Below are 24,856 nucleotides of genomic sequence, written 5' to 3' on the forward strand. Positions count from 1 at the left end.
GCTTAAAATCACTCAAGGGAGCCGGAGGTCTGTTAATGACCTCCGATACCGCTCCCTTGTGATCTGCGCGGCAACAGCTGTTGTGCGCCGGGGTTTCTTGTCAGATCCCGGCGCACAACACTGAAGCCGCGCCCACCGCTGTCCGTGCCCTCTGAACCAGGAAGAAGACAGAAGAACTGAAGAAGAGGAGCGAAGAGGAGGAAAAGAAGCTGAAAGAAGAAAGGAAAGGTAGGAAAGCATTAAGTGAGAGTGGATTGGTGTATATGTGTGTGGATTGGTGTATGTGTGTGTGGATTGGTGTATATGTGTGTGGATTGGTGTATATGTGTGTGGATTGGTGTATATGTGTGTGGATTGGTATATGTGTGTGGATTAGTGTATATGTGTGTGGATTTGTGTATACGTGTGTGGATTGGTGTATGTGTGTGTGGATTGGTGTATATGTGTGTGGATTGGTGTATATGTGTGTGGATTAGTGTATATGTGTGTGGATTTGTGTATACGTGTGTGGATTTGTGTATATGTGTGTGGATTGGTATACGTGTGGATTGGTAGGTGTGTTGATTGGTAAGTGTGTGAGAGTGATGGGTGTTATGCTGTACCATTTCCAATGTCTTTTTCATGATCTAATTATGCTCTAAAAGTACATCATAACTCCCATCACTCTCAATTTTTTCCAATATAAGACATACCCCGAAAGTAAGACATAGTGGGGCTTTTAGGGATAAAAAGAAAGTAAGACACTGTCTTACTTTCGGGGAAACACGGTAGATCCCTCTGCAGAGAAGACACACAATCTTCAGGATGACTTCTTTTGTGTTGGATGCAGCCACAGAGACACAGCTTTCAATGCCTCCTTTAAGATTATTAGTAAAAAGAGAAAAGGCTTGTGTCTTAAAGGCATGCAGCGGCTTTTGCTGCAACCTATGCTGGGAACTCTACCGATTTTGCCCAGAGAAGTCCGGGAGAAACACCACTTCTCCAGTTCGACACCCAAATCCTCCGGGTTGCGGGATCAAGGCTCTGACACACCCCACTCCCTGCCTTTTTCCCCCCTTAAATGGGGGGTGTTTCCTACGATGTTGGTGGGAACACCCACTGACATCGGTGAGACTGCCCACTGATGTCAGCGGCCTGCCCATCATGTCAGCGGGACGCAAGTTCCCTGGTATGGGCATACCTGGGAACTTCTGGGCTTCAGCTACCCAGAGCCTTCCCTTGCGGGGCGCGGCCAGGACTGCCCACTGACGCCAGCGGGCGGTCCCCTGAGGTCGGTGGGAGGTCCCGCTGACGTCAGTGGGTGGTCCAGCTGACGTCGGGACGTTTCCGCTGACGTCAGGGGCGTTTCCGCTGATGTCAGGGGAAAACACCCCCATGTAAATGGAAAATGGGCGGAAAATGGGGCGTGTCAAGACCCCACTCCCACAACCCAGAGGATTCGGGTCTTGACCCGGAAAACCAGAGAAGCGGTGCTTCACCCGGCAATCTTGGAGACACGGAGAGTTCCCAGGTATGGGTATGGGGCTGTGCTTGGTTCCACCAGTTCCCCAAGATGTGATCCATTGGGCATAATCTCAGTACTCCCAATTACACAGCCTCACAAAAAGCAGACATATGCCGCTGGATGTTTCCACACCTGGATTGGCTATATGGCGCACAGGCCCAATGGGCCCCTGGTCATCTGTGCCCCATGGTCACCCAATCTGCTCATGTACGTAACATGCGCATATCCAGCCATTGGCCGCACTTACATCAAGCTTCTTATTGATATGCGCAGTTATATCACAATGGGCATTTGTGGCATTGTGACCGGTGAACGTTGACATGATTGCAGGCACATTCCTGTACAGAAAGGGTCCCTACAAACTAGTTTTGCCTTTGTTATTATTCACATAAATAAATAACACTTGATAATAATTCACTTAATATGTATATTAAGCCATATCATACACCACATGGCCACGCAGTCCTACAAACCACCTAATAGATTGTAAGCTCACAGGAACAGGGCCCTCTTCTCCTTCTGTACCTGCATGTCTTACGCTTGTCCATGTTATTGTTAATTTTGATGTCTCATCTCGCAGCTCTATAAATAAAACGTAGGAATAATAACCCACAAAACGTTATTCTGACCTCATATAATCTGTTCTGGACTGTGTTGTGATTTGTTGATAAATACATTAAAAAAGGTCTCACGATAAGCGTATCCAGCCCGTTGCCGGAGACAGAAGCCAAAGAGCGCTGAATACGTCCACGTTATCTTGTTATGCTTCTATTTCCGTTAAACGCACGCGGTATAAATAGATTGGGGAAGAGAACACTCAGAAATAGACGCTTCACGAGAAAGAAGAATGGGCTGCCGAGTAAAGTGTTTGTGGTTCGTTCGTGTGCATAAAAACACGATGAGGTGTGAAGTTGTGGCACAGTAACGGGACACAAAATACCCACAATATCCTACAAACATAGAAATATAGAATTTCATAGCAGATAAGGAGTAATGATGTAAAGACCCAAACCCTAATCAGTAGTCGGTCCCGTAGATTCAGGCCCCACATTCCTATGCCATGCATGTTTAAATTCCCTTACTGTATTAGCCTCTACCACTTCATCTGGGAGGCTGTTCCACTCATCTGCCACCCTGTGTAACATAAAACTTCCCTCCGCATTTATGACGAGCGCGCTGTTAGTCCCCATTGATGGGGTAAGTAGTGACCAGTACTAGTAAAGTGCTGCCCCCTGCAGTATGCAGGATGTATGAACTCACAGAGGGGAATTACCCAGTTTGTGCGTTCTGCATGCTGCAGGGGACAGCACTTCACCCACATGGCTCAACCGTACCTGGGAACTTGATCCGGAAATTGCTGGTTCCCGAGTCAAGACCCAAATCCTCCGGGTCGCGGGGTCTTGAAACCCCCCCGCCTATTTTCCCTTTAAATGGGAACTCCTACTGATGTCACCTGGAACGCCCCCAACGTCAGCGGGAACGCCCACTGACGTCAGCGGGAACGCCCCCTGACGTCAGTGTGCAGTCCTGGCCGCGTCCCGCAAGGGAAGGGTGTGGGTAGCCAGAGCCCAGAAGTTCCCAGGTATGGGCTCAACAACATGCCAAAAATTATGTGCCCCGGGAAACGTGGCCAAAGCTCCTTGGACCACGGCCCTCCTTACCTGATGTTTCTGTAAAATTGTTATGTTACATACTACTTGTTATGTCCTTCCCATTGTACAGCGATACGGAATTTGATGGCACTATATAAAACAATAAATAATAATAACCCAAGTCAGTGATCGGAGCTCTCAAAGGTCAGGACAACAGATGGTTTCCGCCAGAACGCAGGGTGCGGGTATGAAGAGGGCAGATTCTATAGGTGAGAGTATAGAGTTAGAATGGATGGGGGAGAGTCTGACAGAACAGGGAATTGCAGAGAATATGTAGGCTAAAAGGTAATTAGAAAGCCTTGGCTGTAGATCCCTAAACTGGTTTCTATGAAAGGATTCAGTGTTGGAGGAAATAATGTAATTTTGCCTTGGTGGCCCAATGTGTAACAGCCAGTTATAAATCACTGGAACCTAAATTAGCAGAAGGGTAGACCGCGGGGTAATTGCGAATCTGGTTCTCTTTTATTTATGTTTTTTTAATAAGAAATACCTAAATTGTTGAATAAAAAGTATTTCAGGATTTAGCGTCATAAATCTGGCCATCTTGCCTCTGCATACACGGATGTGCCAGCAGCCTCCGGCACACATCTCTGCGAACGCAGGAACAAAGCTCCTCCGTGTGGCTATTAGCCACATGACAGCTCAGCCTTTGAATCGGGGCGCCTTAGAATTCTCCCAATACCTGGCTAATGTCTAACGCACGTAAATATATATAAATATATATAATCAGCAGCATATTTACTGTGGGCACTGCCCTAGGCTTGTGCCCCAGCTGCCCCCTCTGTGGCCACCATATGCCGGCACTCGATGTGTTAAAACACAACTCCTTGTAATACGTTCTGTAAGAGATCTCCCTTGTACCCATCCCTCTGATCCGCCGCACAGCGGAGGTGCCGATCACCCAAAAGCTGCCCCTCCCCCCGGTATCCGGGAACCTTTTTTTAAAAAAAAAATGCTGATTCTGAGACATTTGAAATAATAACCCTTTAAAAGCCCATCATGAAAATTGTATGTAGCGACTCGCCAAATGTGATGAAAGGAGGAGAAATGTTGGACCAAGAAGTAATAATCTTTTGCTTTACAGAGAGGGTAGTAGATAAAGGGAATAGACTCCCAGCAGAAGCGATAAGAGGCAGTTTGAACATGTATGGGATAGGCATATGGTTATCCTGAATCTAAGACGAGACCAACGGCTGATTAAGGTTTGAGAAATGGGCAGAATGGTTCTTATCTAACATCAAATTCTACGTTTCTATGAGACCTTGAGATTGGGTAAAAAAACCCTGAGCGTTCCCTGGACCTGCTACCTTGGCCTTGTTGGCATAGGACATAATATACAAAGGGTTAACAAAAGGTCCTGTTTCACATTTTAAAGCAATTATAGTTTTTGTATTAACCCTTTAGGGGCAGACCCAGCTTTTTACACTAACGGTAGAATCATTTTTTTCCCTCCCTCGCATTTGGCTTATCCATAGAAACGATGCATTTTTTATCAGACAGCCTGATCTGAGTGATCTCCGTCAGGGACATTTTCCTGCCAATGCAAAAAAACATGCGCAGAACATCACATTACATCCCTGGAATGAAATGGCAGTTTTGCAGGGAGATAATACTATGTTCCCCGTCCTTAACGATCCCAGCATTTGCTGAATATTTTTTTCTCTGTGGTCTTCATTCTATCACAATCAACTAGAAAAAGGGATTATAAATTTAAAAAAAAAAAAAAGTAAAATCAAAAAGGCGTTGATGGCTATGGTAATACAACCCCTTTATCTGAAACAATTTTATATACAGGCATCAGTGGACTGAGATTCTGGTGGGAAAAAAGTGGTCTTATCGCCATAGCAACCAAGGCAACAGTACCATCAGCAACATTTCATTGGTTGCTATGGTGACAAGACCACTTTTCTTATCATCATAGCTTTGATAAGCTACTTTGCTCTTGAATCATTGTTGATAGATAACACTCATAATGTTCTATTATGTACTGTTGAGGTAAACAACGTAAAATATTTATTTTTCTCATGGAACGTCCGCTTTAAGCGCATTCGCCCTTTAACAAAATGGCTGCCTGCACAGTACCTCTTTCAGTGTACTTTGACACTTGCTTTGCTTACAGCCGCCCGAACCGTCTTCCCTTCACCAAGATGACAGCCTACATCTTTCGTCCCTCCACTAACATGTCCGCTCGCTACCAGCTCCACGCCACCAACATGACGTCCCGCAAGCTTCCTCCTTTACCAAGATGGCGTCAACTTTGGCTCCGCCTCTGTTGTCTATGGTTGCGGGGATCCCTAGTTGCGCATGCGTAGTCGGTCGGATGAGGGCTTGCGCTTGCGTCCTACGTTCCTCGGGGGACAGAGGAGCATGAATGGAGCAAGATGGCGGACCCTGTGCAGGTGAGGGGGATCCTGACGATCTGGGGGAGCGTTTCGTAATGTAAAAGGGAAACCGTGCCCGAGCAGAGAGGCGTCAGCTCCGGCGTGTATAGCTGTGTGACGCCCGAGACTCCACGTAGCTGCAGAGTGTATATAAGATGCTGGGCAAAAGCCTGAGGCCTGGTGTCTATATAAACAGAGAGGGAGCGTGAATGTGACGTGTGCGCGCATACAAATATCAATGTTTACACATGCACGGATGATGCATACATGCAGCAAGAATTGGTTGTTTTGCATGTATGTGCACAGCCTGTGTGTCTCGTGTCCATGATGCTTGTGTGTCTGCAGATGTGTGCCCGGGGGGCGTGAGGATACTTTGGGGCTGTCAGTTTCTGTGTGTCTGTGCAGCTGTGCGTGTTTGTATACATTCATATACATTAAACATGGAGTCCGGGTCTAGAAATGAGTCCACATGCACCGGCCACATGAAGCTTCCGTGTGATGTTTACCGACGTGTTGTTGGATTTATGGATTTGTATCTGTCTGCATGTGATGAAGAGGATGGGGCAGCATGTGATGAAGCATTCACACACTGATCTCTGATAGTATATATATATATATATATCTATATATATATATATATATCTATATATATATATATATATATATGTTTGTGTATATAGCTGTGTCTTAACATATTGCTGAGATTTCGGGGCTTATCCGCTAAATGGAGAGTTTGCCACAGAGTTCTGGTCTCAGCCCTCTCACATCACTACTCCTGAAGGCTGCTGTCTCCAGGAAGCTGGCCCTGTATAATGTGTCACTTAATGGTGAAAGAGAAATCTCACTGATTTAACTATACATTATACAGGGCCAATCAAGGTCTGCCTGCAGCAGAAGCTCTCTGGAGCTGGACCTTCCTAATGTATAGTGAATTCATGGAGTTGACACCTTAAATTCTCCTGCCGCCTCTCCCTTTAGTGAATAGACTCCATTGTGCCTACATGAACATGGTTTTTAACCCCTTCGGTACGATGCAAAAACATCTGTATTTCTCATGAAATACCCCTTTAACCCCTGGCAGGGGTGAAATATATATATCCCCTGATTAACTCTTAAATTGTCATTCTGATTAGAGAAATTTTTTTTTTATCTCATAAAATATTAAGGGGTTAATTGCATTTATGATTTTGTGATATTATTATTGAAGTGTGTTGCATATATTGCTGTCTCAGTGTCTATAAGATGTTAACACAGAGGTGTACGCTACATTGCGAGTGCACTAGTACTGCTTAGTATACTCGTGGGACGTTTTTTATTCTATAGGCTCTTGTCTCCATATAGAGCCGTTTACATACGCACATGACATTATAGCTTCCGTACTGCTGCGGTGTAATAATATATTCATATTTCACTGATTATTGCTGCATGCTGTGCGGAGGAATGAATGAGTGGTAATTCGGTTTGTGAATGAGAGGTTAGCCCCGCTGCTCTATTCCACAAGTAGGGTAAGGGATTGGACTGTCGTGACTCGAGCTGTCAAGGAACCAACCCTTCTGTGATCTTCTACCATGGGGTGGGATGTTCACCCCCCCCCCGCCATTATATTATTTGGCATAGGGTGGCCAGACTAACCGCAGGTGGTGGCAGAAGTGCCGAGTCCGTTGGTATTGTCATATATATGTGGGTTATATACGGGCATTTGATGCCCTTCTCAGCACTAATATTTACAGGATTCCGTTGTACTCGGCGTGTGACACAATCATACCCGGTTACAATGTCCAAGAGGTTCCCGGTTGGGAGAATAGCCTCTGAAATAGCGCGGTGACCTTAGTAGATGACTAGATGCATAAAACATCAAAATAAGTTACATACGTGTTCCTTACAAGCACGGAAACATAGAATAAACATAGAATATGATGGTAGATAGTAACATTTCAGCCCCGTCTAGACCTCAGTCTCGTCTTATAGCTTTATGCCTGTCCCACGCATGGTCAGATTCCCTCACTGTATTAGCCACTACCATTTCTGCTGGGAGGCTGTTCCATTTATCTACCACCTTCTCACTAAGGTAAAAGCCATAGGGCAGTAACAAAAAGTTCTAAACGATGGTTGGATTTCTCCTTTAGTATAACGGATCCCAGTTCAGCTCATAGGCTAGCCTGCCGTTGGAGGGAAATGAAGTACGGTACGTGTTGGTAAAGTTGCCTAAGTCAGCGCCTGACAAACCCTGTTTAACGCTTCAGTTATTCAGGTTGGCCGATCGTATTAAATACCCTTAAAGGGGGGCTGTCGCTAGAATGTTTAGCGACTTGGCAGTGAATGGGTTAAAATGCTGTAAATTGCTGCAGTTTAAGGTGTTGGGTGAGATGTGGCTGCCGGTTGTGCTGACGGGACAGTAAATGCATCAAGAGTTAGAGAGAATGCGTGATGGGAGGTCAGTCCATTGAACAAACTCAACGGGGGGTAGTGGGATCTACCAACTAGTAAAATGTTTTTTGGGGCATTATTTTTGGGCTTGTGAGCAGGCACCGTAGATAACATGGGACTATCTCCCAGCCTGCGCATTTGTCTCCGTTTAGTAGTAAAGCCGCGTGCCCCCCGAGCCCCGCATTCCTGCGTTATGTGTATAACTCGGCATGTATGCATTATGAAGGGGCATTGTTTGGAGTGCTGCGTCACCCTGCCGCAGCTTTTACTCTTATCTCGGGTGTGCAGCGCTCCCGTGGACGCCGCTCCCTCCTTATCAAACGATCGCACACCCTCGGTGTACCCAAATATCAACCCTGACCCCTTACTATGATGCACGGCCGGGGCCAAATTCAAACCTAAGCAGCTGCGAAGAGGTTAAAAGTTCAGCCATTCATGCGCTTTTGGCAACTTTATTTTAAGGGACCGTCGCAGTCTGCTCGTCTTACGATTATGCGTGTAGAATGATTGAAGCCATCGCGCCAGCGCCTCGCATCGTCTTTCTAGCCGATACGCAGGGTTGCTGCCCCCGTTTGGGTTCCGCAGGCTTCCATGCCAATGGCTTCCGAGCCCGACCACGGGGAGGAAAAGGCCGGGAGCAAGCATTCCCTTCCGGAGGTGCATTCACTAAACATTACAAAGGGCCAACTTTATGGACTTGCAAGAAAGGCTGAGCTAAAGTTAATGGAATAACGTGTGATAAATGGCCTTGCATTAACATTAACGTTGGATTTGGCAGAACAAGCCCACCAGAGTTGGTCCTTCATACGACATCAGTTTAGTGAATAGACCTCACTGTGTACGCTGCCCAAGGAACACAGCAGAGCGGGCCACACCGAGACCGAGGACAGTAAAATAAACCTGGTTTACTTTCCCGAAACCAGACCTGACCGCCAGGGGCCGGGTCCCTTCTCTCCCCTTGGGATGACGGGCCAATTTTAGTAGACTTGCTATAGTTATGTTTAGGTGACAACCTTCTAAACGGCTTGCACTGTATAGGGAAAGCTATGTTTTGGGGTCTTTAAAAAAAAAAAAGCACCTTAAAGTTACCTTATTCAGATATCGTGTTTAACCCTCTTGGTGTCAACAATCTATGAGTGATTAATGAACGGAATAAAAGTGATTGCTTCAATCGATCCATGGATTAGGAATCCTAATACGGCTGCAGACATGGAAACCTATGGGGATTATAAAAAGGTAGATCTGCCATCTGATCCGGAATCCGCTGCCGTGCACGCCGGAAAACACACTGCTGCTTACAGTGCCCCGGCCACCAGATAAAAATGTAAAAAAATAAGAATATGGACTTTATTCCCCATAATTGGACCATGAATGTCTTCTGCAACTCCGTTCCCCCTCAGTGGTGATGGGAGTTGTGTCCTCAATAGAAGTGCAGAGCGCCTGGCATGCTTATGGAAAAGCTTCTACATATGCATGTGTTTTTTTTGTAGAAAAATAGTCTAGTTTAGAATGAAACCGCTTCTTATGTGTGAATACCGTCCAATATAGGGGATGGGGACTTTTCCGAACATTTATTTCCAGTTTAGTTTTAATTTGGTTAATTTGTTTTGTGGTGGTATATACATTGAACTGCCACCCGGGTAACCGTACGCAATACAGGGTAGGCACGTTTAGGTTGAATTGCGTAATTATGCCAAATGTAGGTAGAGATGGCCACAAGTACGGTGCTGTTTTTGCACACGTGAGTGCTACAAACTTCATCATCGTTCTGGCTGAAGGTGATTGGAGTTGTAGCTCATGAAAAATCTTTACAAAATGTAAAGTTTAAAAAATATACTGGGGGATTACGCAACACCAGTAACCGATCCATGCCTGTTAGCAGGAATCAGACGTTTTTCCCTCTGCATGCTGGCCGGCTTACCCATCGGCTGCGTTCTCTTTCCCGGGCTGAGCTGCGTCTCGTATAAGTCTTGCTTCTTCGCTTAAACGCAAGGTTTCCATCACGGGAGGCAGGAGGAGGCCGCCATCACCTCGCAGTCCTACCGCGACATGGAGATGAATGCTGGCATTTGCCGCAGGGAGTCCTCTGAGTGCCACTGCTTCACGTATATAGATGGCGTTCTGAGGCCGACTTGCCAGCTACGTGTGGCGTCTCCAGCTGGTACTGTAAGGGTTAAATAGAGGCCTTGGTATAGTATGCCCATTAAATCCAGGTACAGGAGTTAGTATGTATTGACGGGTAAGAAGCGGTAACCCTGCCGCTGGCAGCCTCGGGTCTTGTGTATCGAGAGAAATACGTAATATTACCTTGTCTTCAGGTGGAATTCTAAGACCTATTTCATATACAAGTGACGCGCGTATGTTCTCTGTGACTGGTCTCCTTATGGATAATTATAATGAGGAAAGTCTGTTAATACGCTTTGTTGCCGTTTTAGTAATAACATCACTTTTGTTCCTTTCTATTTAGATAGGAGCAGAAATGTTTTTTTATGCACTAGCCCGTTTTACATCAGCGGGTGATCATCCGTATCTTATAAATTGTTACCAAATAAAATGAATATATGATGGGCCCTCTCTTCTCACCTGTTGTATGCTCTTCCTACCCCAACGAGACTGTCCTTAATTTCACTGTTAGTCCTCCCTGTTGCTGGACAGTATTATTATTATTATATGTATTTTTATATGTAATATTTGTTGTGTTTTTTAGAGTCTAGCTCAGCTAGAGATCCTGTGCAAGCAGCTGTATGAGACCACAGACACCAGCACCCGGCTGCAGGCAGAGAAGGCGCTCGTGGAGTTCACCAACAGCCCGGAGTGTCTGAGCAAGTGCCAGCTGCTGCTGGAGAGAGGCAGTGTGAGTACGGGCCTGAGTGGGTAACCCCTTGGGGGGGGGGCATTAACTCCATAACCGGGGATCGAGTCAGTAGTAGTGCGAGGGGCTGGACCCATAAACCCCAGGGGCTCACCATAGCTGGGATTGGAGTGGGTACAATGTAGTGTGAGTATGCGTGCTGGAGGGTAAACACCAGGGGATCACCATAACTGGCATTAGCGTGAGTATGCTGATGGCCCCAGGGGAGACAATAACAGGAATTGTGTGACAAAAAGGGTAAGTATGGTGCTGAAGCGATGGACCTCAGGATAAAGGTAGGTAGTAATAGGACGCGGTGGGACTTTTGACCTCTTTTATACTCTCTGACGTACAATTCTTGCCTGTTTCCCCCCCAGTCTTCGTACTCCCAGTTACTGGCCGCCACCTGCCTGACCAAACTGGTGTCAAGGAGCAGCAACCCTCTCCCCCTGGAGCAAAGGATCGATATTCGTAAGTACGAGCCGCGTCCTTCAAAGGGTTTCTCGTGTTTTCAGGGCTGTGCTCAAAGCTAAGCAGCGACCTTATGGATTTGTTGTATTTAAAAGGAACAAGAAGTTCCCCGCTCGTTTGGGCGTTTAATCCCAGAGATGAATCAATATAATAACAATACAGAAAAGAGAACAAAAGTAGAAAGTTACTAATGTATTAAAAGTTAACTTTTTATTTAAATTAACCCATAAGAATGTTGATTCCTTTTCTATACTGCTTGCTTAGCTTGAAATGGTTAAAAATACAGACCAGGTTCGTCTAGCGAAACGGTTTCAGCATGTTTTTTTCAATCTCTGGGTTCACCGTTTAGCACAATGTACATTTTTTAATCCCCAAACCACCCCCCACGGTCTCTCAGTGCTGACCCCCGTGTATATTGGGAAATCAAATTCGTAACTTCAAGCTACAAAGCAACCGTATAGAATAGGAATCGGCTCTCGGCGTTCCTAGGGGTTCATTTAAGTGAACGTTAACTTTTTAACATATTAGTAACTTTCTACTTTTGTAGTTAAGCTCTACCTTCTAATAGAATGCAAGCATATAAAAAGCTATAAATGCATTAAAACCCAAACGCGTAGTAAAAGAAGCTCTATTTTATATACTTAGACATTACAAATGTCTACTGACTGCTAGGACCTTATCCGAACTATAGTTTCCACGCATTTGAGGAAGAAAGACTGGTAACTTATAAGAAAAAAACCTTATATTAACCAAAAGAGGGATTGTGAATCCTCGTGGATTTATATCGTGTGACTTGGCGCTACTCTTACTATTTATTTGGACTCTTAATTTGAACAGATTTTTGTGGCTGGTCTGTTACAAAATGAGTTATATTACCCTTCCAGGTATAAACTGCCAAGTACTCCATATTGCGTATTTTTTCTTATATGTATACTGAAGGCTGGGTGTTAAACTAATCTTCTCAGGTGCAAGTTTTTTGATATTTGTGGTTTTTTTTGGTTTTTCCCAGGAAACTATGTGCTGACGTACTTGGCTACGAGGCCGAAGCTCGCCTCCTTTGTAACGCAGGCTCTGATCCAGCTGTACGCCCGGATCACCAAACTCGGCTGGTTCGACTGCCAGAAAGAGGAATACGTGTTCAGGAGCGTGATCGTCGACGTGACGCGCTTCCTGCAGGTCAGAGCTCACCGTCCAGACGCGTCTCTGGCTATTATTTGTCTGCTAACCTGTCTCCTGACCGCCTCGCAGAGTATTACCCCGCTCGCTCCACTGCTCGTCGCTAGAAACATTTCTCCGTTAACCCTTCTCTAGCCATACCTGTAGCCAGCAGAAGGAACATTATCGTGGATTGGTTTCAACCAACCATCAAATGCAAGCCCATCATTCGCGAATTCACGTACATTTAGGTTCTTCGGTGTCGCGGGGCTAATAGCTTCCCTTCTCTCCCCAGGACAGCGTGGATTACTGCGTCATTGGTGTTAGCATTTTGTCGCAACTGACCAACGAAATCAACCAGGTGAGTGGCCAGCATCATAGCGTCTGCGTGAACACGGGCGCCAAAACAGAAGCGGGACTCTTACCCTTTCTTCAGAATCGTTAACGTGCTGTGGCTGGGCACAAGCTGGATTTTTAAGGCGGCAGCAAATTCATCGAGCTAATGTTTACTTGGCTTCTTTAAACAAAGTTCCTGAGTACCTTGTACCTTTCCATGTTTAGCACCTTCCCAATACCCACAGCCGAGGGTATTCCGCATGTGCTCGGTGTCTCCCTTAATAACTGAAATAGCGACATTGTATTGCATATACATAGATATAGATACAAATACTTTTTGTGTTGGTCATCAGTACCTTTTTGTTTTACTATACATATCTTTTAGATGTATAGAAGTTAAATCCTCCCTCTGAGTGGAGACTGCAAACATATGCTGTTCTATAGGTGTGCAATACAGGAGAATTATAGAAGTGTCTTCTATCATATTTTATTGAGTATCTGGAGGAAGACTGTTTAGAGTTAAAGTTATATTAGATTTATAGAGCACCAGCAGGTTCTGTAGTCCTATTACACCGGAGGGAGGGTGAAAAAAATATTAATTTTGAAAGAATACCCAATTGGCTATAAAATGCGCAGAAGACGACTTCCTGGTACTCGGTGCAGAACGGATATCTGCTAATCCAGAAAATGAAGTTGTGTGTATGAAATAACTTGAATTTCTGATAGGTTCTCTGTCTCGCGAGCGTCTTTTCACACCGTGGTTAATTTGTGTCTCTGCAGGCAGATGCCACGCATCCTCTGACGAAGCACCGCAAAATTGCCTCCTCGTTCAGAGACTCCTCGCTTTTTGATATCTTCACGCTGTCCTGCAACCTACTGAAACAGGTACGCAATTTTTAATGTGTACTTTATTACTAAATCTGCACCTACAACGTCATAATAATGTTTAATGTATAGCAGCACCCTCCCTTTATGTTACTGGCCAAGTTGCCTTGAGGTCAGCCTTGTCATAAAGAGCACCATATAGATAACTGAGAACCCGATGTACTATATGTCTCTGAGAGGTTGAATTTAAAAACATGATGTCACATACAAATATATGCAGTGTTTGAATGGGTTCCGTGCGGGGGCTAATTATTTTTGTAGGCCTCAGGGAAGTCTCTACTGCTCTCAGATGGGTCTCAGCATGACCTCCTCATGCAGCTTCTCAAACTCACTCACAACTGTCTGAACTTTGACTTCATCGGCACTTCTACAGACGAGTCCTCGGATGACCTCTGCACAGTTCAGATCCCTACAAGCTGGCGCTCAGGTTAGTTGTATGAAACCATTAGGGAAAGGGTCGCAAAAGGTCCTAAGTTGTTGGTATAGCGTAGATCCACCTGAAATTTGAATGAAATTACAAATAAGATGGGGAATTGGTACATATTAATGGTGTCCATGTTTCCGTAGCCTTTCTGGACTCCTCCACACTACAGCTCTTCTTCGACCTGTATCATTCCATCCCCCCAAGCTTCTCCCCACTGGTGAGTGATAACTCAGGATGAGTGACTGATCAATTTTACTTAACAACCTCTAGCTATTCTCCTCTAAGTCCTTCCTAATATTACGTATCCTAATCTATTTTATTTTCTACAAAGTCATCCTGACATCTAGTCATCTTCTCTCTCATTTATCATCTTTTACCTTTTTCTCCTCATTTCCTCTTCATTTCGGACTCTCTCCCTTCTCTCTTCCCTTTCGTGGCTTAAATTGTAACCCTCTCTTCCCCCTAGGTCCTATCTTGTCTAGTGCAGATTGCCTCTGTACGTCGCTCCCTGTTTAATAACGCAGAAAGAGCCAAGTTTCTTTCCCACCTGGTGGATGGAGTCAAAAGGATATTAGAAAACCCCCAGGTAGGGAATTGCTTCAATCGAATTTGCTGGAATGAACAACATACTACTTGAGGGGATACAACAGTGGATCCCAACCTAGTCCTCAATGGAAAATATATATATATATATATATATATATGTGTGTTATTCTCTATTGGAATGGAGTGAGGGTAATTACTAAATTGTTGACATTTTGTAACTTGTATGCCCCCCAGTACAGCTCTGTTATGCCTCCAGGAACCCTCTCTATTTCTGAATGTTTGTGATTTGCACTTGTGAATGTTTTTAATGAGATCCAGACTTATAGAAGCCCAGTATGATACAAATGTGTTAAATTCAACGTGTTACTCAGTATGATTTTCTTTATTATTCATGGCCCTGGGAAAGCTTTATGCGCATGCCCACCACCGTATGTGTGTCCAAGAGTGCTGCTTTTCTGACGTTTTAATAATGTTCCTAATAGCAAAATCATACAGAGGGAAGCCAAGTTTCTAGTGCTGGAGCATCTTTTTGATTTTACTACTGGCTAATTTACCCACAGAGCCTGTCTGACCCCAACAATTACCATGAATTCTGCCGGCTTCTAGCGCGCCTGAAGAGCAATTACCAGCTTGGAGAACTGGTGAAAGTGGAGAATTACCCCGAGGTCATCCGACTAATCGCCAACTTCACAGTCACCAGTCTGCAGGTACAGGGAATGTTTCTGCGTTCACAATGATGTGTATTCATAGTCACACTTTGGGTATAGGAATAAGATGAGCTCAGATCTGAACATACAAAGACACGTCTATGGGTACGGTGGTGTTGCAGATTCAGACTCGATCCAGAGAGGCACTAATCTGACGAACTTAGACCTGTGGGAGCATTGACTGTTTTCTTTGCCGATGAACATAAACACGGGTGGTTCTGAAGTTTGTAATAGAAATCGTTTTACCCTGTTTGTTGCCCGCAGCACTGGGAATTTGCCCCTAACTCTGTGCATTACCTCCTGAGCCTGTGGCAGCGTCTTGCAGCGTCTGTTCCCTACGTGAAGGCGACTGAGCCGCACTTACTGGAGACGTACACACCGGAAGTGACGAAAGCGTACGTCACGTCTCGCCTCGAGTCGGTGCACATCATCCTCAGGTACCTCTATGTTTTGGGGGATTTAATGCTCTTTTGCTGCAATAACACAATGTCGCAGTTAGCTCATAGAAATCTCGTTTAGTAGCTGATTCTGGTCCAAAGTCAGCATGCGGTCTGTTTGCAGGGATGGGTTGGAAGACCCGCTTGAGGACACGGGGCTGGTACAGCAGCAGCTAGACCAGCTCTCGACCATCGGGCGATGCGAGTACGATAAGACCTGCGCTCTTTTGGTGCAACTCTTCGACCAGTCGGCCCAAACCTACCAGGAGCTGCTGCAGAGCGGCTCAGCCCCCAGTATGGAGCTCGCTGTGCAAGAAGGTGAGTGCCGTGCCTCGATAAAAGCGAGGGCCGTAAGATATCTTCTTTGTCGTTGGAACTGACCTTCAGCTTCTCTTTGCGCTGTAGGTTGCTTTAAGTGATGTCTGAATATCACTAATTCCTTATTTTACGTTTCCCTGCAGACCACCTCCTCTCTCTGACCTAATTTTGGAATTTGTGAGATCTTATTTTTCATTCCGCTAACATTTACACGTCGCCTTGTCTCCCGCTTTATCCACAGGCCGCCTCACCTGGTTAGTGTACATTATTGGTGCGGTGATCGGAGGAAGAGTCTCCTTCGCTAGCACAGACGAACAGGACGCCATGGATGGGGAACTGGTTTGTCGGTAAGGAGAACATGATGAAATCTTTGCGCAGGTTACATCGTGGAACTCATATAATGTGGACAGACTGCGTCAAAAAGGGGATTGAGGCTCCATTTTACACCAAACTGAGATGCCCTTAGCGAGGTTCTGAATCTGAGCTTAAACCACACTGGGTTTGCTGCATGGTGGGGACAAGTGTAGGGGAGATAACGAATCTGTCGACTAAACTATAGCTGACCTTGTTGTCCGCGTCCCTTACTGCTTTGCAGAGTTTTACAGCTTATGAACCTCACCGATTCCCGACTGGCCCAGGCTGGCAACGAGAAGCTGGAACTCTCCATGCTGAGCTTCTTTGAACAATTCAGGAAAATTTACATTGGAGACCAGGTGCAAAAGTCCTCTAAGGTGAGACTGTCACGTATAATATTTAGGAAAGTACTTGTGGAGGAACCTTCTTTTAGACCTGCAGATTAATTCCAACATGATTTTCAGCACCCTTCATCCAGAGAGAACTAAGACATATTAATTAGTCCCAAATTAGTCCCAAAGCTACTGGGACATCACCAGTTCCTCCCAACAACCTGTCCACCTCTGTCCAAAATGCATGTTTGAGAATGTGGAGACAGACTGTTAGAAAAATGCTTATGTTATAGTAAATATTATTGCAGACAAAGACATAAGAAAGCAGGGAATGTCTAGTCTATGATATATGTACGAGTTCCCGCCAACACGTCTACTCTGTTGTTCTATATATATATGTGCAAAGGGTCAAATCTAGGCCATTCTTAATTATGCAGCTTAAAGAGGTGTAACTTGCCTGGAAGGTAACCAATCATAATGATGCATGCTATTTGAAGTAGATAAGAGGTTATATAAACCATGTAATTCACACATGTAATCAGACAACGCTTCGACATTTGTTTGTTGTGTGCCTTGTCTCGATTATGCGCGTGATCTAAATAAAGGAAAACTCTTTCTGAGGAGAATTCGACCATTATTTCAACCAACACAGACTGTCAGGACAAGTGGTTTGTTCTGCTTGATGCGGCGTTGATTTTGGTGTAGATACAAGTTTATTTGGGTGATGAAGGATGTCAGTGGAAACACAGGGTTTGTTGTTTTATCAACTTTCTTTATTGTCCCTTTTTTCCATCTCTCTGATTTTATTGTTTTGTAGCTCTACAGGCGTCTTTCGGATGTTCTGGGCCTGAATGATGAGACTATGGTGTTGAGCATCTTCATCGGTAAAATGTAAGGCTCATGGCTCACCTATCTTAATAACTGCCATTGACGAGTTTTTGGTGACCCTTTAATTTTTCCAAATTCCGTTTAATATCTGTGCCGGCTGGTTCCCTTTTTGCTTCTCACTCCTCTTCTGTCCTAGCACTGTCTACCTGCCTTAAGTAGCATGTGTACTGCATGAGATAGAGATGTAGTATATTATACCGCAATAAATGGCTGTAGAGCATTCACTCTTTCTTTTGTGTTTCCCGCAGAATCACGAATCTAAAGTACTGGGGCCGCTGTGAGCCCATAACGTCCAAGACCCTGCAGCTGCTGAACGATTTGTCCATAGGATATCCTGACATGATGGTCATCCTAGAGTTGGGGGGCTTTGGTGGAGATTAGTACTTGGGCATGGGTTTGGAGATCCCTCTAATACTTACAGTAAGGCCCATACCTACTTTAGTAACGTCATGTAATATGGGGGGACGTGGAGGGTGATCAACGTAGCTGCGTTTGTGTCAGTCTCTCCCGTCGGCTGCCGTCATCTGTGGGTTTTTGATGAAAGGCGAGTTATTATCCATGAATTCAGAGATTATCCTTAACCCCCTGCACGTACAGCAGTGTCCGGAAGCTGGTGAAGCTGAGTGCTGTTCAGTTCATGTTAAACAATCATACGGTAAGTACATTTATCCAGAGTTTCCCCAAAACCGCATGGAGGCTGTCAATACGGGTGCTAAGGAAAGTAATCGCCATGGCTACTAATTCAGGCTAATTGTTTCGCTTTGCCATTGGGTTGCTTAGTTGGCCGATAACTCATTCATTCAACAGTGGGTTGGGCCAAGTTGCCCCTATAATCCACATTGATTATGTTTTATGAAGGAGAGATTCTCCCACATGAAGCACGGTTACGTTTCCTCTCGCTGATTTGACGATGCATTACGGATGGCCGGTTGAGCTGCTTCTTGCAGTTTTCTTCGTAACTAGTTGTGATGGAGCGAAGAGATGTTCCATTCCACCGAAATGTCCCTGCAACCACCATTCCGTAAATAAAGCACACTATCCGTGAGCTGAATGCATAGCAAGCATGTAACGTGACAATGTGATATGTTACAGAGCGAGCACTTCTCCTTCCTGGGCATTAACAGCCAGTCGAACCTGTCGGACATGCGCTGCCGTACTACTTTCTACACTGCGCTAGGTCGGCTTCTCATGGTGGATCTAGGTACGGTGAGCTATCCATTGGTTAGGGGGTATATACTGAGGGAGCGTTCCCTGTATTCTGTAAGTGCCACTCATTTCATTCTCTCTGTCTCGCATTAGGGGAGGATGAAGAGCAGTTTGCTCAGTTCATGCTGCCGCTCACAGCTGCCTTTGAATCCATGGCCCAAATGTTCAGCACCAACAGCTTCAACGAGCAGGAGGCCAAGGTGAGAGACCCGGGTAGAGGCCGCAGATCTGTGTTCATTTCCTATTGATTGGTTATTGTCGCCTCAGCTGCGCTGTTAACAGTCCTAGAGGTGCGTGGCGCTCTGTGTGACATCGGGGTACTTTTTTCTTTATATAAACAGAGGAGCCTGGTCGGGTTGGTGAGAGACCTCAGAGGGATCGCCTTTGCGTTCAACGCTAAAAGCAGCTTCATGATGCTCTTCGACTGGATGTATCCTAAGAGTGGCGCTGGGGTGGGGTGTAACAGAGTGCCAATTCACTAATCTGAAGTAATATAATACACTTAATATAATAAGTATATTATAATATAAAAGTATATTACTGGGGAGGGGTCTTGTGGAAGAGGGTGGGGGCTGAAACCATACAGAAGTGCTGGCTTTGTGTAAGCCCTTAACCCTTCCCAGATACCCAGCCTACATGCCTATCCTGCAGAGGGCGTTGGAGCTCTGGTTCCATGATCCAGCCTGTACTACCCCTATTCTCAAACTGATGGCAGAACTGGTGCATAACAGGTCACGCTTTCTGTCATTCCTTTTCTATAGGCATTTATTTCTTGTTGTCCCCGTTTTCCTTTGCGTTACCCCCCAGGCTCATGTTCTGTCGCTCCTGCAGGTCACAGAGGTTACAATTTGATGTCTCGTCTCCTAATGGAATTCTCCTTTTCCGAGAAACTAGTAAAATGATCACGACGTATGGTAAGCGCGGACCGATCTTTTATGGCATTGCTAGAATCTGGCTATTGCCCAAAATGAACAAAGTGTTTTTAAACGGCGCACATTAGCCTAATCCTCCGTAGTTATTGCGATGGCCAGGATCATAAGGTTCTCGGGAGATCTGACTGGTGAGATGGAAAAGGTTTCTTATTAGCAGGGAAGCAACATAAGCTGATATCATTTAGTGCTGTGTAAGAACTGAGGCTGTTTTTGAAGGCCGGTCGCACCAAATACTGATTTAAGATTTTTCTTCTGTTCACTAACTTTGCATTTAGTTAAATGATGAAAATAAACTATTAACATGCCTATTTGTTTAAGAATTCCTACTTTACAACATTATATCACACCTGCCTAAACCTTTTGCACATTAGTGTGTGTGTGTGTGTGTGTGTGTGTGATATATATATTTTTTTTTAATGTCAGTGTATTGTAAATACTACATAATATATTATATATTTATAATATAAATGTCTATGTTGCTTTTGTTAGAAAATACTTTCGGGCAGTGTGTATCGCCTATGCACGCGACGCACCCGATTAGCATTGCATTTTATACCAAACTTTGTTTCTTTTCCTTCCCAGGTAACAGAATTTTGACTTTGGGGGAGCTCCCGAAAGAACAGCTTTATGTGCTGAAGCTGAAGGGAATCTCCATCTGTTTCTCTGTGCTAAAGGCGGCTCTGAGCGGGAGCTACGTGAACTTTGGGGTCTTCCGTTTGTATGGGGACGAGGCCCTGGATAATGCCCTCCAGACGTTCGTAAAGCTGCTGCTGTCTGTGCCACACAGTGACCTGCTGGTATGTAGACGCGTTCTAGACATATGTATCATGTGTGCTGTGCGTCCGTGTCACGTGTTCACCTGCTGGTTTGTACACCCGCTCTGACTTTCCTCCCTGTCCATATCTGACATTTGTGTGCTATATATAATATATATAATATATATATATATATATATATTATATATATTCTGTGTAATTGTGTTTCATGTGAATGTTTGTTCTGTGTCTGCTGCCTTTTATTGCATCGCATTCAGTTTCATTACTGCTGTTTCATTGTCTGATAGGATGGCAGCTGTGTCTGTCGCAGGCATAACCAGGCCCGTTAGATTATGTGTATCTCATTTTCATCAGGCGCATATAACCATGGTTTCGGACGCGGTCAGTCCCTGTGGCCCGTTTATTTAGTTACCCTAAAGCTGTTGGTTCTGTTACAGTGTACGGACCCCTCTTACGCCCTCCTGCAGCTTGGATATAGCCACAAACCGAGTCCATTGTGCTGCTTTTGGATCACTTTTAGTGTGATAGTCCGTGTTCTGTCAGTCCTGTGTATGTGTACCCAGTAGGGCGTTTGTATTACACCGAGCTCAGACTGTTCTGTTACTGTTTACGCCCCTACTTTTGATTTCATAATCGGTAACGCTAAGTGTTGCCCCCTTTGGTTGCAGGATTACCCCAAGCTAAGTCAGTCCTATTACTCGCTTCTGGAGGTGTTGACTCAGGATCACATGTCTTTCATCGCCAGCCTCGAGCCGCATGTCATCATGTACATTCTGTCCTCCATCTCTGAGGGGCTCACAGCTCTGGGTGAGTAACTGCCTGCTCCAGTAGCCCATTGCTTGCTGTGTTTTTGGCTCATCTCCTGTCGGTGCCGTTGTTTCCTCTCTTAACGGTGTGCCCCCTTCCAAAAGATACCATGGTGTGCACAGGCTGCTGCTCCTGCCTGGACCACATCGTCACGTACCTCTTCAAGCAATTATCCCGTACCGGTAAGAAACGAGGAGCTCCGCCGCCGCAAGAGAGCGAGCGCTTCCTACACATCATGCAGCAACACCCCGAAATGATCCAGCAGGTAATACCCAAAACGTTTGTCTTCTAAAATAAACCCCCCACCCCTGATACACACTGATAAATGTAATCAGATCATCATGAAACACTTATGGTATCAGTTATTAACACACTCAATAAACACAGTATAGGAGTGTCTCAGTGGGACTGTGCGATGGAGGAGAGTGTTACTGTTTGTGTGTATTATTATTATCATTATTATTATTATTATGGTGGTGATGATGCTTGGTTCTTATGTCTCCATGTCCCGTTCATTCCCTTTTTTCCCTCCTGTACTTTCTCAGATGCTTTCCACGGTTCTGAACATCATTATATTTGAAGACTGTCGAAATCAGTGGTCGATGAGCAGACCTTTGCTGGGTCTGATCCTCCTTAATGAGAAGGTACCAGTCTTTTTTGGCCCCGCTCTTTCTAATCGAGAGCCCCCATTGTGCGCCCTGTCCTGTATTCCTCTTGGTCAGATCGTTTACTGCCCCTTGTTTCTCAGTATTTCTCAGATTTACGGGGTAGCATTGTGAGCAGCCAGCCGCCCGAAAAGCAGCAAGCCATGCACCTGTGCTTCGAAAACTTGATGGAGGGGATCGAAAGGAACCTGCTCACCAAGAACAGGGACAGGTGCGGTTCTTACATGATGAGGGTGACTTGGAGACCGATGAGGTGCACAGGGGGGGGTCTTTTGCATTAACCAGCTACATCTTATAGCATTTATAAGCCCTGCGTGTTACTGTAGACCCCATGGGCCAATACAATAGCAACGATCAGTGCACGGGATGTACCACACATCTAGAAGAGAAGGCCTCCTGGAATGTCACGTAGCTTGGATATAGCAAGAATGCCAATATTCCATGCCTAGTTTTATCAAACCACATATTATCAGACAGGCAGCTCTTACAGCGTTAGAAAAAGAGTTCTCCACCCAAAAGTGTGAGGTGCTATATTCATTCATACGCATGTTCCAGTGACCAACTCGATGTTGGTGGCTTGCCCCAACTGTCGTCAGGCTTTCCGGGGTTTGTGGCTGGCTGGGTTTTTCAGTTGTATATCTTTACATAGAGAACGATATAAAATCCCATCCGGAAAGGCCATTGTTGTAACCGTCGTCTTCCCCCTCGTTCAGGTTTACGCAGAATCTCTCCGCCTTCAGACGAGAAGTAAACGAGTCGATGAAAAACTCCTCCTGTGCCCCCAACAGTAATGAGATGATGAGCTGACCTCTCCGACCACCAGAACCACCTTATGTCCCCACCGTCTCCCTTCCCCTGTACAAAACCCTGCACATTTTTTTGGTAACATTTTGAATTCTTTCTACGGAAGGGGGAATGATTTGGCGTGTGGATCTCCTCCTCCTCCTCCCCACAGAATGGAGGTGGGTAGTGTGCTTACAAGCTAATGCAAGAGAGACACCTGTTCACCTGGACTGAGCCCCTACCAAATTACAAATATATATAGATATATATATGTATGTATGTGTCATTCTGAGTGACCAGTATGCCCACCCCCGCTCCCCTGCCCCATTGGCGTGGATGTACGGAGGATTGGCGGAGTATTGTGCTGTGGTTTCGATGCTCTGCGGAGAATGCACTGAAAGAGTGAAGCAGGTTCTGCAAGGACGTTTTGTAATAAATAATCCTCTTTACTGAGGGACGCTGCCCTCTTCCTCTTTTTATTGGGGGGGGTACATGATAACGGGACAAGCTCAGATTTGGTTTGAAACTCTTAACTCCGATAGGGAGATCGGGGGGAGTTTATAGAGATAAGCCGAGTTAGGACTTCTGAAGATCATTCCAATCTTGGTTCTGTGGTTGGTTCGCTTCCTCACTTATGTTACTAAACTAGGCCCCTGCTATGAAGATACCTCTTACCCAAATCCCCAGCGTGAAGGCCATTCCGGGCTGGGACCTCTTTAGTTTAATAGTGCTGGGACTGCAGCCCTGTTACAAAAGGTGGCTGAGCACTGCAGGCAATTTACTAACCCGAGGTTTTCGGGAGAGCCCTCATGTCGGTGATGCCGGAGAGCTTAACCCAGTCTCTTCTCCTTCGACAAAAAGTATCAGACACTGCAGAACAACAAATTTAATACCGAAACCTAAGAATGTTTGGTTTTCTATCCCGCTTGCAGACGTCCTCGACGTACCAAGAATAAGGTAAAGGGACTGGCAGCTAAGAAGACCGTTTGGAGAGCATTATACTTTAAAGTGACGACTGTTATCCCCAGATCAAGATGATTTTATATATGGAAGATAGAATGTTTGTGTGGAGCAAATCTTATGCGCTCAACATTGTGCTAAATTACTAGTGTTTTTATAAGTCTTTGTTTTTTTTTGTTTTAATACATTATTTTGGGTGCATCTGGAACCCTGGGATGTCGTCCCACAATGCACTGTGAGCACACTAGGGGTTTACTTAATGAGGAGGGAATTAACAGGGGAGCTGCAGTTTCATCTCACCAACTTCGCTTGACATTACGAAGGGTCAAACCAAGTGAGTTTCTTCTCCAAGAATGGCTTGGATGGCCCTGGATAAAGCATATCTATAGGGGTGCTCCGGTCACCATATTTATATCACTTTAAGTTATGTTTTGTGTTTTCCCTTTAAAGATGAATGAAGCGGTTTATCAGAATCGCCCCTTTGCATTTGCCCTCTTACACTGCCCCCAAGCGCCTTGGGTTGCATGCGTACCAATACGTATTCCCCAACAGCTCCATGAAAGAGTTCCGAGGGGTCTAACACATATATACATAAAAATGTGAGAGAGTGGTGTGTGAGCTGCAAGAATAATTGAAGGAGGAATTGAGTGTGTGTATGAATGTATGTATGTAGTGTTAGCATTAATGTAAGTAGTTGGCAGGTTACTGTATGGTATCAAGTGTCAGGTGAGCCTTTGGTTAGGCGTGCAAGGGAGAGGAAGGAGATAGTGTGTGTAGGTATATATAGTGTGTTAAGCGTATGGTGTTAGTGCAGCATGTGTGTATTTTTTTGTTAGCTGAGGGATGTAGGTTGAGCTGGTTGTGTATAAGGCCCAGTTCCTATAGTAAGATGATTGATTTAATCCATTTGAAAACTTCCTGATGTAATGAACTGCATCGCTGAGAGTTTATCACAGGCTCAGGGACGTGGACTTGCCATCTGCATCACTGGAGAAGCCGGTCTCTGTTGTAAATGGTAGACGGCCCAGATGTACGGCGTTTGATTTTAGTTTATTATTG

At 45.2% G+C, this 24,856-nt stretch overlaps 1 protein-coding gene across 1 annotated transcript; it reads left to right on the top strand.

The window, feature by feature from the left end:
• The first annotated feature begins 5,516 nt into the window (after positions 1 to 5,516).
• On the top strand, positions 5,517 to 23,291 carry XPO7 (exportin 7). Its single transcript, XM_053465535.1, has 28 exons — positions 5,517 to 5,555; positions 10,672 to 10,818; positions 11,193 to 11,286; positions 12,296 to 12,462; positions 12,737 to 12,802; positions 13,558 to 13,662; positions 13,924 to 14,089; positions 14,230 to 14,303; positions 14,553 to 14,672; positions 15,193 to 15,339; positions 15,604 to 15,776; positions 15,901 to 16,094; positions 16,336 to 16,441; positions 16,690 to 16,825; positions 17,598 to 17,671; positions 17,917 to 17,997; positions 18,260 to 18,323; positions 18,761 to 18,869; positions 18,968 to 19,074; positions 19,216 to 19,304; positions 19,498 to 19,605; positions 19,706 to 19,788; positions 20,389 to 20,603; positions 21,251 to 21,389; positions 21,494 to 21,654; positions 21,935 to 22,033; positions 22,138 to 22,265; positions 22,768 to 23,291. The coding sequence occupies exons 1-28, from the start codon at positions 5,538 to 5,540 to the stop codon at positions 22,859 to 22,861; spliced, it is 3,264 nt and encodes a 1,087-aa protein (XP_053321510.1). The 5' UTR covers positions 5,517 to 5,537; the 3' UTR covers positions 22,862 to 23,291.
• Positions 23,292 to 24,856: the final 1,565 nt, after the last annotated feature.

Source organism: Spea bombifrons, chromosome 4 (assembly GCF_027358695.1).
Source record: "Spea bombifrons isolate aSpeBom1 chromosome 4, aSpeBom1.2.pri, whole genome shotgun sequence".
NCBI lineage: Eukaryota > Metazoa > Chordata > Amphibia > Anura > Pelobatidae > Spea > Spea bombifrons.

What these genes read in the sequence shown, in the direction of transcription:
- XPO7 (XM_053465535.1), top strand. An exon ending in GGATATTAGAAAACCCCCAG is followed by an intron (nt 14,673 to 15,192) that starts GTAGGGAATTGC and finishes ATTTACCCACAG; the next exon opens with AGCCTGTCTGACCCCAACAA. An exon ending in ACCCCGAAATGATCCAGCAG is followed by an intron (nt 21,655 to 21,934) that starts GTAATACCCAAA and finishes GTACTTTCTCAG; the next exon opens with ATGCTTTCCACGGTTCTGAA.